Here is a 12,594-nt window from a genome sequence, read left to right on the forward strand (position 1 = left end):
ATAACTCAAAAAGGGGGGAAGCACCAAATATACAAGTTTGGGATCATTCTTAACTAAATTACCTCAGCGGGATCTTCATCATGCGAAGACTCTCCCTCAGAAGTCTCCTCTGCTATTGCCTTTTGTTTCCCCGCCTGAACAGAGGCTATCCTGCTCCAGGTAGTTTGCTGCAAAACACACTCAGGAATAAGAGCGAGAAAATCAACACAAGAAAAAAGAATGGTGAAGAAAGACAAAAACTTACTGTTGCCCTAGGCTCGTGGATTTGTATCCCTGGACGCGATGAGCGAGAAGGTAGAATAGGTCGCGGGGGTTGTGCTGCAGGGTTGGAGAAGCGCTCAAGAATCTTGCGGTCCTCCGGACCAGGACTACTCATGCCACGAAAGATCAGGACGAAGAGTTCGTCATGTGGCAGGTCCCAACAGTTCACGGACACTTCTTTCCACCAATCAGCATAATCATCGTCGACATCGTTGAGGGGGTACAGCGCTCTGACCCAAGGGGGAATCACTATCAAAGTAAACTGACTCTGAAAGGGGGCAGACCCAGGTGGGGATAATCTCCGCCAAGAGGTGTAGTAATTGGCAGAATCAACCAGAGGCCAGGGTACCAACTGGGCCAACCCAAATTGGCGAGCAAAATGGTTAGGGGCATAGAGCTCATAACTTACGCGTTCAGTGGCAAGACGAATATCCAAGCAGGAGATGGCGCGACGAAAGGTTAGGAAGGCTCTTTCGCTATGATCCCGTCCACTGGGCAGAAAGCCATCATCAAGGGGAGGAGGGAATCGCCTAGAAAAGACTATTTTTGGGTCCGGCATCTCTCCCAGAAAGTACAAGTAAATAAAACACTCGGAGTAGGGTGGAGCTCGATACCTTACGTTGCGGCAAAGCCAGTTCCCCAAAAGGGAATCAACTGGAGGTTCCTTTGGAATATCACCGCGACGGAAGAGAGGGAAATAAATCTGCAGCCAAAAGGCAAGGATCCAGAAGGGGCCACTAATTTCGGTATCAAATGGGCGCATTACGGCTCTATAAAGGGAGCGATATAACGCACCCAATACAGGTTGCCCAAGGCCAACGCAAATACCATTGTAGAGAGCAGTGGCCAGAGAATTCCAAGGTCCAGTAGGTTTGTTGGAAGAAGTGCAAAAGATAAATTTGCAAAGCCAGAATTCCAGGAATGCGATACCTCCTGTATGGTCACACCGAGTGCAGTAATATTCGCGCCAGGATGGGTAGGATCTGCTGTGATGCCCTCGACCGGCCATATCCATTCTCAAAGAAAATTGAGTGCCATCAAACTGACCATGCACATAGGGGTCAAAGTCAATGGGCAACCCCGTGATGGTAAGAACATCCAGCAGAGTTATGTTCATTTGCCCAAACCGGAAATCGAATGTATTGCTGGAGGTGTTCCAGAAGCAAAGAGCGGCAGCTAGCGGTGCAGGGCTAGTATTATTGGGAAGACAGAAGCATAGATCGATGGTTTGGGTGATACCCACCGCATCCCATCGGGCCAAATCTCTCGCTCGGACCTCCTGATACCAAATATTTTCCTCGGGAGCGACGGTAGGCCAGTAGCCCACTTTCCTCCTTGGTCCCCAACTGCTAAAATCACCAGGCACCTGCCGAAGAGCCGCTATGGGACGGCGGATGGGAAGCCCATAATAGGCCATAGCATCATCTGGCAAACGATCGCGAGGTGTGGGACCCAGACTCGCTTGACTATCACCGCCACCAAAGCCCATCAGTCGACTTCTCTCCTCTCCGTTCTGACTTCTACATCGAACACTCATGTTAGTTCGCCAGGCGAATGCGGCTTTCTCAGTGATTTCATCTGCCTGATCGATAATGAATGGTTTCTTGGATGCCATTTCTAGGTCGCAAGGAATACTTCTCCAATACGCTTTGATTTATAGCTCAAATATGTTTGGAGATTAATTTATTAGCTGGGCCAGTGAGTGGCCCTAGTTGATAATTAATGAGTCATTATTCCATCTTGAGAATCGCATCTAGGGCGACAGTGAAGATATTCCACCTTTTCCTATCACCGCAGGGCCAGCATAGTGGCCTGATGTTTTTTAAAACATGATTAAAACCGATGCGGTTTTAGATGCTAAAGTTGCAGCAAAATATGGTGGTTTCAATTGGTCACACGTCATGATGACGATAGCCATGATCCAATCATCCTCTTTGGCATAAGACTCGCGAATGATTAAATGAAAGCAAACAGTTTGCTATTTTGCATCTTATTTCGCCAAGTACTATAGGCCTTGATCTAGCCAGGAAAGCGGCTCCAACACCTACATTTGAAAAAATCAACAGAGAGCCAGCAAACAAGGCAGATACTTGTTGCTATACACATGGCGAAGCTACCACCAAGGAAGAGAAGGATCCTCATTCGCGATCAAAAGCAGTCTCCTTCGCATGGGGGGCACGCTAAAGTTTTGATTGCCTACAACCTGCCCAAGTTTTGCCAGATCCATGGGGAGCAATAAAGTTGGCAAAGGAAGCGTCAGTTCATGACAAAGGCAATTGAATAGTGGCATTCAAGCTTTATGGCCTATTTAGAGGCCTATATGGAAACAGTCAAGCCAATACAAGTGGCTTTGGAGCAACAACATTATAAGAGGAGTGCTGATTCAAGACCTCTTTAGTCAAGACAAGGACCTTTGACTTCGAGGTCTGGGGGGCAATGTTTGGACCTAAAATGAACATTTTGGCCTGACAAGGCGTGTCTTGGAGAAATTGAGCCAATGTCAGTGGCTCAAGCTATATATTGTCTACAAGCTCGAAATATATATTTAGAGGCTAAATAAAGCCTACTATGGAAGTATGACAAGTCAACTTTAGCATATTTTCCTACTTCGGCTAGGAAAAAACCGAGCTAGACAAGGAAGGAGGGGTGGCAGACTAACCAAATGAAATCGAAATGTGCTGAAACTTTCCAGATCCATTCAAGACAGCCCAAGGATCATTTCTTACGAAGAGTGCAAGAACTTTTGTTGAGTGGAAGGCCTTCAAACAATCAGCCCAATTTTCTACAGAAGCAAAACTGGAAAACTGGACCTGTAAGAGGTCCAGCAGCATTTTCGGCCCAACCACATGGAATAAAAATCTGAAATTTTACCAGGGTGATCTAAACTCATAGTGGAACATTTCATATGAAGAAGTCGAAGGAATATAATGAAGTCTTGTTGGAGAAATAATTGAAGGAATAAAGGGGCAGAAACTGACCTAAAACCAGCTCAATATTCACATGTTCATGTTTCCTACCCACATGAAGAAAGCTAGATGCTTTTCTTCTTTTCCTTGGATATATTTTTCAAGACAATCTCTTTAATAGATCATCATCACTTCCATGTTGTTGCACCTTCATGCCTTGCTTTCATTTCATCATTTCTCTATCTTTTCCATATTTTACAAATCACTTTCATATTCCACTTTCATTATTTTTCTTCCACTCATCATTTCACTCTTCTTTTTCTTCCCTATATAAACACCTTCTCTTCTCATTCTAAATCACACATTCACAACACAACAACAACATCTCTAAGATGATCTAAGTTCTCTCTAGAGCAAACCTCTCTAAGAGCAACTCCTCTCCCTCTCCTTCTCTTTCTCTTAGCGGTGATCTCACTCCTAGTCCTAGTCTTCTCAGAAGCCGACTTTCAGTGCCACCAAACCCTCTGTCAACGTGCTTCGGTCCTAGTCTCCTCGGGAGCCGACGGTAGTGCCGCGACCACAACGGTTACAGAACCAGCCAAGCAAGGGTAACGCCCTAGCAACCCAGCCAAGCTAAAGTCACGCTTTAGCAAGTTCTCCTCACTTCCCGGTGGTTCTCGCTCTGCTCGATCTACAACATCGAGTATCGATTGTGATTTTCAAGAAGCTCAGCAAAAGTCCTCACCACGAGGCAGAAAGAATCCCCATGACGAGGTTGGTGCTCTCCTCGTCCACAATTGCTTGAAAGAAGTCAGGTCAAGGGACACCCCCGACGACCGCACCCGAACGGTGCTGGCACGCCCGCGCAGAAAAGAGACTGTTGACCAGCTGCAGCAAAATTGGAGCCAAACAACCGGCTCAGCTCGAGCCGACACTGTTACTAAGCCGATAAACAGTGCGTGGATAAATAGCATATAGTATGAAAATACAACAACAGAACGTGTTTTCTGAAAATCAAGGATTGATAGACACGTTGCAATCCTTACTGGGCAGAAATCAAAAATTCACACAGAAAGCAGTCAAAGCACAATTTTAGCTACGCAGTGAAAACCTCAACTTTGAGATTAAAAACACTGCGGACCTCTTACTTTTGAGAACCCAAATAAAATCAATCCAATAATAGTGAAGGATATGGTTCTTTACAAACACATATAACTCTCTACGAGACTACAATCTCTAGACTCACTAAAGAGGTGCTTGCCTTGAATCTTGACATTCTTCTTCACTTGAACGATCTGCAAATATCGCTCTTCTTACAACACCAATCTTCTCTACTGATCTCGAGAGAATCAATGCATGTATATGAATAATGAATGAGACACTTTTGCATGGAACAAGTGTTTCAAAGTACCTATGCGGCTTTTTCTAAGCAAACAAGCAGAACATGAATTCTTGCGTCTAAGTCCCCAAACATGAATGCTCTTTTCTTCTGAATATATTGAGGAGAAAACAAATCCTCAATTGTCAAGATTTACCCTAATTGGACTCCTAATAGGAAATGTCTTTCAATAAAAAGATATCCAATTAAAATACCCAAATCCTAAAACGATTGCACGATTTTTACAGTCAGAAAATATCTTTATATAATATAACATCTAAAAACCAAAAGATACTTTCCAAAATCAGGCTCCCAAAAACGTAGGGTTGACTAGGACTGACTCGTACTGACTCGGGACATGTTGCAATCCCGTGCTTATGCATGAGATGCAATTACCTGAAATTCTCCGAGACCAGTTTTGATGAACTTTGTAGGCTTCTTTTTCCAGCTTCTAAGGATGAAATGGGATAAGGTGCTTCACTTGCTTTTGTATGGGAATGCCAACACATAAAACGTACAAACTTTTGTACTTACATAGTAAATTTGTACCATTTTTTTTCCCACTACTTATCATTGTAGACTTCCATAATTATCTTCTCATTGTTAATTCAAGCTCGTCTTTTAGAGCATCTCTAGCTCACTCTCTTCTTTGACTATTTAGCTATTTTAGAGAGCTTGTTTAGTTTTCTATCTATTTTAGTAACTACACCAGACTCCTAAGTGGCTCTACAACATAACTTCTAGCTATCTCCCTCCTTAATATAGAGACCGACATGAGGCTCTCTATAATTTAAAACATTCAGTTTGAGTTATTTTATGTAATTTATTAATACATTTAAACTATTTAATCTTCATTTAAAATTCAAAATTAGCTAAAATAGAGAGCACTGATACATGCGTATTTCTAAAGTGGCTAGCTAAAAAGTCATTTTATCTATTTTGGCTAAAATTTAGCTCGAAAATAGCTAGCATTGCTAAAGATGCTCTTACAGCCATAAAACTAAAATCATTGTGGAATCAACCCATTTTACATGTTTACAGTTGAGTCCAAGTGTGTACTTATTACCTGAATAAGATTGGCATGTATATATACAGAGGAATCACTCCGTCTTTGTCTATCCAGGGTCCTCTTTTTAGTGTTCTTCTATATGGAAGCAAAGTCTACTAGGCCATGTTGAATACTTTACGTACAGGGTTTGAATACTTCAGAAGGACGTTCGTGAAGAGGGGAAAATGCGGACGGAACAACGTGTCAACCATTCGTTGTTTTACTTGCAAAACTGATATGCGGTCCCCCCACCCACTAATTAATCATCTTCGAAGAAACTCAGCCATTAGACATCAGACTTCTTCCATCCACAGAAATTGAACAATTGTCTATTAATATTGATGTAAAACTTTTATCGTGATTTCTTTTTTCTTTTGGATTGAATCACAAATTCACAATCAAGGAAACCTAGAAGTTTCAGACCATTTGAGAATCTGGTATATCTTTTTCATCACTCTGACCATTTGAAAGAGGAAAAACAAATCACGCCATTTTGATTCTCAGAAGCCACCAATCTTGATCAATGGCACATCCGACTCTTCTCAAGCGCACCGAAGCCACATCCCCGCCACCTCACCTACATCCAACACTGGCGCGCGTTGATTCCGTCACCTTGTCGAAACGGGTCGGAGAATTAACCTGGGTACCTGACCACTTTGTTATAATGGCTAATGGGATTATAAGTAGGTTAATATTCTGGCTTTGATTACGGATTTTGTTAATTGAATGTTGTATGGTGTAAATTTTGAATGGAACAGCGTCGAGGATTGGGGTATGCAGCGACACAATTTTTGAAAAGATACCCAGAAGATTTTGTTGGGCATGGTGTTTTCGCTGGCAACGATGATGATTAGAGAGGATGAGAGGGTCAAAGGGGATGGGATTGTGAGAATGGTGGAGGGAAGGAAAGAGTAAAGTTAGAGCGGAGCTTGTGGCGGTGGCGGTGGCGGGTTTCTTTGGGGAATGGGAGATGAGTAGCAACACTAAAAAGTGCTATGGTGATGTATATTACTGAGGCCCTGCCCATTTCAAGATTTACACTTTCTATTCAATATGTTTTTGTTTCTGGATTTGGAGATTGGAGAGACAGAGAAGGATCGAGATTAGGAGCAAGATTCAGTCTTAGAAAACTAGATTAGAGTTAGAGACAGAGGAGGAGATGTGGGTGGAACCCACATGGAAATGAAGTTGATTGACTGGCTGACACGTGTTTGTCCGCATTTTTCCTTCTTCGCGGACGTCCTCTTCAAATCCTTGCTATATATATATACCTTTTAAAAAAAAAAAAAAAAGAAACGTGAACACCTTTTCATTGATCATTGAAGTAAATATTACAAGAAGCCAGCCATAGACCGGAAACAAGCCCCCAAGTAATAACCTTACACTTCAAAGCATAGAGCTCAAGGAGAATAAGATCTCTAGATGGAGAGAGGGCCTCCGAAACTTGCGGAGCGACCCGGTAGGGCGAAATTCCGATTTCGTGATGACGGCGGGGAGTCTCGTGCTCTCCAGACCATGCAGGAGCAAGATGGCGGCGGCCCGGGTGTGGAGAGACTGTGGTCACTTCTGCACCGGCGCTGGGATCGCGATCAAGTTTCTCAAAGACTCCGGCTGAGGAGATTCTCGGTTGAGGGTGGTGTTTCTCGACGTGGGCTGTCGAATCATGTCGTCGGCGGTTGCAGCTTTCGCTGCTCTCAGGCTCTGCGTCGTGGGCCGGCTTCGATTGACCACGTCGGGGGTCAGGTCGAGGTGAATGGAGACGCCGGTGTTGGAGTCGAGCGGGGATGCACCCGAGTCAGGTTGTGGTGCTGCAGATTTCCAGCGCTCTGCGACGGTGGTAGAAAGGCCAAGATGGTGTTGGCGGTGGCCGGATCTGGGCGCAAGTTGGCCGGGACTGGTCTGGCAGCGCTAGTGTGAAAGAAATATTTTCATTATGCAGTTGAAACTGTGTCTTTTTTTCTTTTTATACATTGGACATTGGAGAGCAAATTGTGTTTTTTTTTAATAGAGCAAATTGTGGGAAAACATAGTTGAGTGTTTGGGCTAGTTTAGATAATTGGCGAAAGAGTGGCCCCACATTTGTCGGATTTTGAAATTCATCCAGTAAGTATTTTTGTCGATTAGAAACTTCCAATTTAAACTAAAACCAAACCGCGGCTTCCAAGAGTCGAACGCACTACCAATTTGATTCAGCAATTCACGCTCGGTTCATTTTTAAGATTTGTTATCCTTACTGCTTGCAAGCTGAATATTGAAATCCATCTTATTGTTCGTCTTTTTTGTATAATTCAGGGTCTCCAAAAATTTGAACAGAGTCGAGGCGGCGGTTTGGAAATCCTAACATTCATGGAGATTCAGCTCTAGATGACTAGATAGGAACATCTTAGTAATTTAGGAAAAGAATTGAGGGGATCATATAGAATTGAGGGGATCATATAGAAATGAGCTCACTCTTTCTGAAACAGAGAGAAAAGAGAATAATAAGGGTAAAATGTTGGCATCCTACACTCGATTTATTTATTGCTTGCAGGTACCTTATACGTAACGATAATAATGAAATATCTATGATTCATACATTACAAAATAGATTTTCCTCTTGAACGACATCAGGGAACTATAGATTTTCCTTGCCTGGAAAAGCTTTCCGTTTATGCATGCCCCAAACTGGAGGGTGTGGTAGAGCTTGTGGTTCGTGAATGTGACCAACTGGTGGTTTCAATTGCCCACTATAAAGAACTTTCCGTATTATGCATCCGCTATTGCAAAGGGGTTGTATACAGAAGTGTGGTTGACTTTCAGTTATTAGATTTGGAGATAACTGGCTGTGAGGAGCTGACATGTTCATTGCAGAATGAGGATGGATTTCTGCAAAACCTTATGTCACTTCGTCATTTGAGTATTGAAGGTAACTCACATCTTGTTCAATTGCATCACCTCAGCTTACTACAAGAGCTTCACATTGATAAGTGGCCAAGCCTAGTTTCTTTTTCATTGGCTAGTTTGCCACCTTCTCTTAAAGATATAAAGATTCGAGGTTGCGATTCTCTTACTTATTTTGCAAGATATCAGATACCGCCAAGTCTAAGGAGAATAGAGATAAATAGATGCCAAAATTGGTGGAGGATGAGGAGGCGATAGGGGGTTCTTCATCTTCTTCTCCTTGTTTGATTCAGGATGAGGAGTCCTCTCTCGAGTATTTGAGCATATGGAACTGTCCATCTTTGATATCTCTATCATCCAGAGTCAAGCTACCCAGGGCGCTTAAACACCTCCAGATACATACTTGCAGACAACTGGAGTCAATAGCTGATGCATTACATGATAACATTTCTCTCGAGTACATTCACATCTGGTATTGCTCTAATCTCCAATATTTACCAGAAGGTATTTACTACCTCTCCAATCTTCAGAAGTAGTTGAGTATTTACGGTTGTAGAAGTCTTGTTTCCTTCCCGACAGGAGGGTTCCCAAGAAGTCCTTCCAACTTGAGAGAGTTTGAGATCACCAGTTGTGAGAAATTGGAGGCCTTACCCAAAGGCATGCACAACCTCAACTCTCTTGAGATATTAAGGATCCCCTATTATGAAGGTTTCACTTCCTTCCTAGAAGAAGGGTTGCCTCCTAACCTTCAGTCTCTTAAAGTTCTGAATCTCAAGAGTTGTAAACCACTCTTCGAATGCGGCTTGCACAGACTCACATCTCTTAGAGAGTTGTGGATCAATGGTGAAGATCCGGAACTGGTTTCCTTTCCACCCAAGAAAGAGATGGTGCTTCCCAAATCTCTCATTAAGCTCATAATCGAAGACTTTCCGGATCTCAAGTATCTACCCAGCAAAGGGTTTCAGTCCCTCACATCTCTTAAAAGACTATATCTGGAGTTGCCCCAAGCTACTGTCCATTCCAGATGAGGGCAGGCTTCTTTCACTGACACAACTTAGTATCCGTCACTGTCCACTGCTAGAAGTGAGATGCAAACCAGGTAAAGGTCAGTATTGGCGCTCCATAGCCCACATTCCTTACATATGGTTGGGAGACAAGAGAATTCAAGCTCTGTGATTACAACTGATACAAGAGAAAACAGTTGGAATCTGAAATTGTACTATTCCCTTCCAGCAGGTAATTCTAATTCTAGAGAAATCAAGATTATTCGACACAAGAAAGTTCCTTGCTATTATATATTACCTGATAGATACTATATCTTCTCCATTTTCAGACATGTTTTCGGAGCTTGGTGCACTTCATTGCCATTGTAGCTGCAGAAATCAATATTAATCAGGTACATTTGCTGAACTTCTTTGTATGTTGTGAATTGTGACAGCTGTTCCATCAGGTCAAATGCATTTACATTAGTAAAACTTTATATTAATTTATTTTTGATGAATGCAGTAAAACCTTTTTACCTTCATGAGTTCTGCAAACTAGGGCAGTGTTTTACAACGACAACAGCTTGGAGGTCAATATTTGATTTGTTTCTACCCGAATGTGGGTTATAAAGGGTCAGGATTCAGGAGACTCAGCAGTCGATCAGGACTCAGACTCCAAAAGAAAAAAAACAGAAGATATGTATAGGGCAAGTGAGGATAAGTTCTTTCCTATCTCTCATTGTTGTTTGCATTTTTGCTACAAAATTAGAACTTTCTCCCGCATCATCTACTTAGATCCAGAGTATAGTGTTTCAACAGCGTATGACTTGATATCGTTGAAGTTAGTTTGAAAATGTTCTGATGTATTTAGCTTTTCATTGTAGACCCTTGAAGGAGTAAAGCAGCATGGAAGTTAGAGAATTGTCTTTCTAATGGAGCCTTCTGATGGCGAAACTGCCGTGGAATATATTGAGTTGCTGTTCAAGATGATCAATTCAGAAAATACTGGCATCTCCTTGATTGTGCAGGAATTTCTGTGTACAACTTGAAAGCTATTTACTTAAGAAGTGGGCAACGTTGAGTCTCTAGAAAGCAGCCTGCATACTAGCGTTTGACATAGATTCTACCTTCACATGCGTATAGAGCTAGGACGGAATTTTTGGGGAAGTACCAAAAATGCTGGTCCAACTGTTATCGGTCATAAGCTGCTAGTTCATCAAATACAATTTGCTTTTTTGAACTCTGGAATTTCTTATTGTTATCTTGGCTTGGTAGTGCTGAAGGAAATAGTGGATCAATGATTGCAACTAAGATATTTTGGGTAGTCTTCTGCGGTTTCACAAAACCAGGGGGAGGAGAGACCGATGTATATATGGATGATAAACATAATGTTATATGTTTTTCATTACTAAAATTATAAACACCATATGTTTTTTTACTGTCTTTTTTATTTTACTTTTCTGGACTTATCTAAAGTGATGCTTTTAACTGAAGAATCAAAACATTCCATCATTTATTATATAAAGACGGACGTACTTCTTGAGTTCTTGGGTTATAATCGTTAGTTACTTGCATTTCGTTTTGTTCTTGCTCATTGTATTGCCTTCTTTTGTGAAGGATAGAACTTGATCTCAAATATGTTCTGGAACAGCTCTGCAATGTTCTCATATATATTCAATCCACTTCTCAACTGTGTTTTGTGCATTCCTTTTGGACTATGTTTTGCGGTACTCTGCCTAAACAGTTCTTAGAAGAATTTTAATAAGACAGTCCAAATATGTGAGGCTTCACCTAGTAAAGTAATCACCATAGCTTTGCCAGTTCCAAAGGCATTAGAGTCCCAAATTTGTTAGCAAAGTGAAGAAACATCAAAATTGAAATGCCAAGTAGCCAAAAGCATCTAGACAATATGCAATGTCAATCTCCATATGATTTATAGATTCATAATAATCCTATCACAAGTGATGAAAACAATCTCATACAAAAATCAAGTCAACTTGTAAGCAAGTTGGAACAAAACTCCAGCTGACAAACCAGCAATACACAAGACAGAAACCCCACGAACCCGAATGAAGAAAACATTCAAATTCTTAGCAACCTGAAGAGCAAGAGTCAGAATCTGCAGCCTACCTTGCTCCTCCATCTTCTTAAAGAAGTAGATTGGCTTCAGAGACTGCCTCAACATGAACGCCAAAGAGAAGGGAAACCCGAATGCCAAAAAGCTCTGAATTGATACTTCAGGTATTGGCGAAGACCGAGTCATGTATGAAATGTAAGCTCCCAGGCCGAGCTGAACCAAACCCAGAACAGCCACAGTCCTGCTCAAACTATACATGTTCTTGGCCATCACTTCAAGGACTGTTCGGGTCTCATTGCCCAAATCAGAGAGGTCTCGCTCCACAGTCGGTCCTTCGATTTCTTGGTGCTTGAAATTTGGGTTTTGACTTGGGTACTGACTTGGGTTTTGGGGTTTCTCAGGTTCTGATGAACCGGAGGTTGAAAGAAATCTGGGTCTATTACCCGACGGCCATTTAAATCTGGGAGTGTTCAATTCGGTAAAACCAAGATTGAAATTATTGGGTTTTGGATCAAGAACCCTTTGGTGCATCGAAGAAGACAAAGATGGATCAAAGGCTAAGGCTTTAGTGGATTTTTCATTGAAGGGTTTTGGATTTGGTGCTGTTCTTTTGTAGTCTTTGAAAATGGAGTTGGGGTTTGAAGTAGATGTGAAAGGGTTTGAGGGTGTTTGTGAGAAAGTGGAATTGGACAGGTGAGTGAATGGTTTAGGAGTAGGGTTTTGGAGCTTATGGGCGATGAAGTATGTGGAGGAGAATGATGAAGAACAGTGAAAGGGTCTGAATCTGCGAGAGATCAAGGCGGCAGCCATTTTTGAAGAAGCAAAAATTGAGAGAGATGGGTGACACCAAAAGAACGTTTTGATACACAAGTTGAAACAGAAGAAGCTGGCAAGAAAGCTAACATCTGTAACAAGAAGGTATGACCGCCTCTTTCTCTCTCAATTCATACATACTTTCTTTCCGTGATTCTTACATTCACATTTCAAAAGTTCATCCTATTGTCATTTCTGGGTTTTCCTGTATCAGGTCATTTACAATCTTGTATCATTTTATGGATAGT

The 12,594-nt window shown here is 42.0% G+C and overlaps 2 protein-coding genes and 1 long non-coding RNA gene across 3 annotated transcripts in view; 2 read left to right on the top strand and 1 right to left on the bottom strand.

Annotated features, from left to right (window-relative positions):
- LOC133718817 (putative disease resistance protein At3g14460) overlaps positions 1 to 10,999 on the top strand; it is a 34,669-nt gene extending 23,670 nt beyond the window's left edge. Inside the window, 1 exon segment of the mRNA XM_062145699.1 lies at positions 10,341 to 10,999. The gene's annotated coding sequence lies outside the window, so the exon portion shown is untranslated.
- LOC133717955 (uncharacterized) lies at positions 8,128 to 10,286 on the top strand. Its single transcript, XR_009850043.1, has 3 exons — positions 8,128 to 9,709; positions 9,807 to 9,869; positions 9,980 to 10,286. It is a non-coding gene; the product is annotated as an uncharacterized LOC133717955 (long non-coding RNA).
- A 328-nt stretch (positions 11,000 to 11,327) lies between the features above and the next one.
- Positions 11,328 to 12,358, bottom strand: LOC133718819 (uncharacterized). Its single transcript, XM_062145701.1, has one exon. The coding sequence runs from the start codon at positions 12,341 to 12,343 to the stop codon at positions 11,444 to 11,446; it is 900 nt and encodes a 299-aa protein (XP_062001685.1). The 5' UTR covers positions 12,344 to 12,358; the 3' UTR covers positions 11,328 to 11,443.
- Positions 12,359 to 12,594: the final 236 nt, after the last annotated feature.

This window comes from Rosa rugosa, chromosome 6 (assembly GCF_958449725.1).
Source record: "Rosa rugosa chromosome 6, drRosRugo1.1, whole genome shotgun sequence".
NCBI classification, from domain to species: domain Eukaryota; kingdom Viridiplantae; phylum Streptophyta; class Magnoliopsida; order Rosales; family Rosaceae; genus Rosa; species Rosa rugosa.

What these genes read in the sequence shown, in the direction of transcription:
- LOC133718819 (XM_062145701.1), bottom strand. Translation starts at nt 12,343, where the DNA reads ATGGCTGCCGCCTTGATCTCTCGCAGATTCAGACCCTTTCACTGTTCT.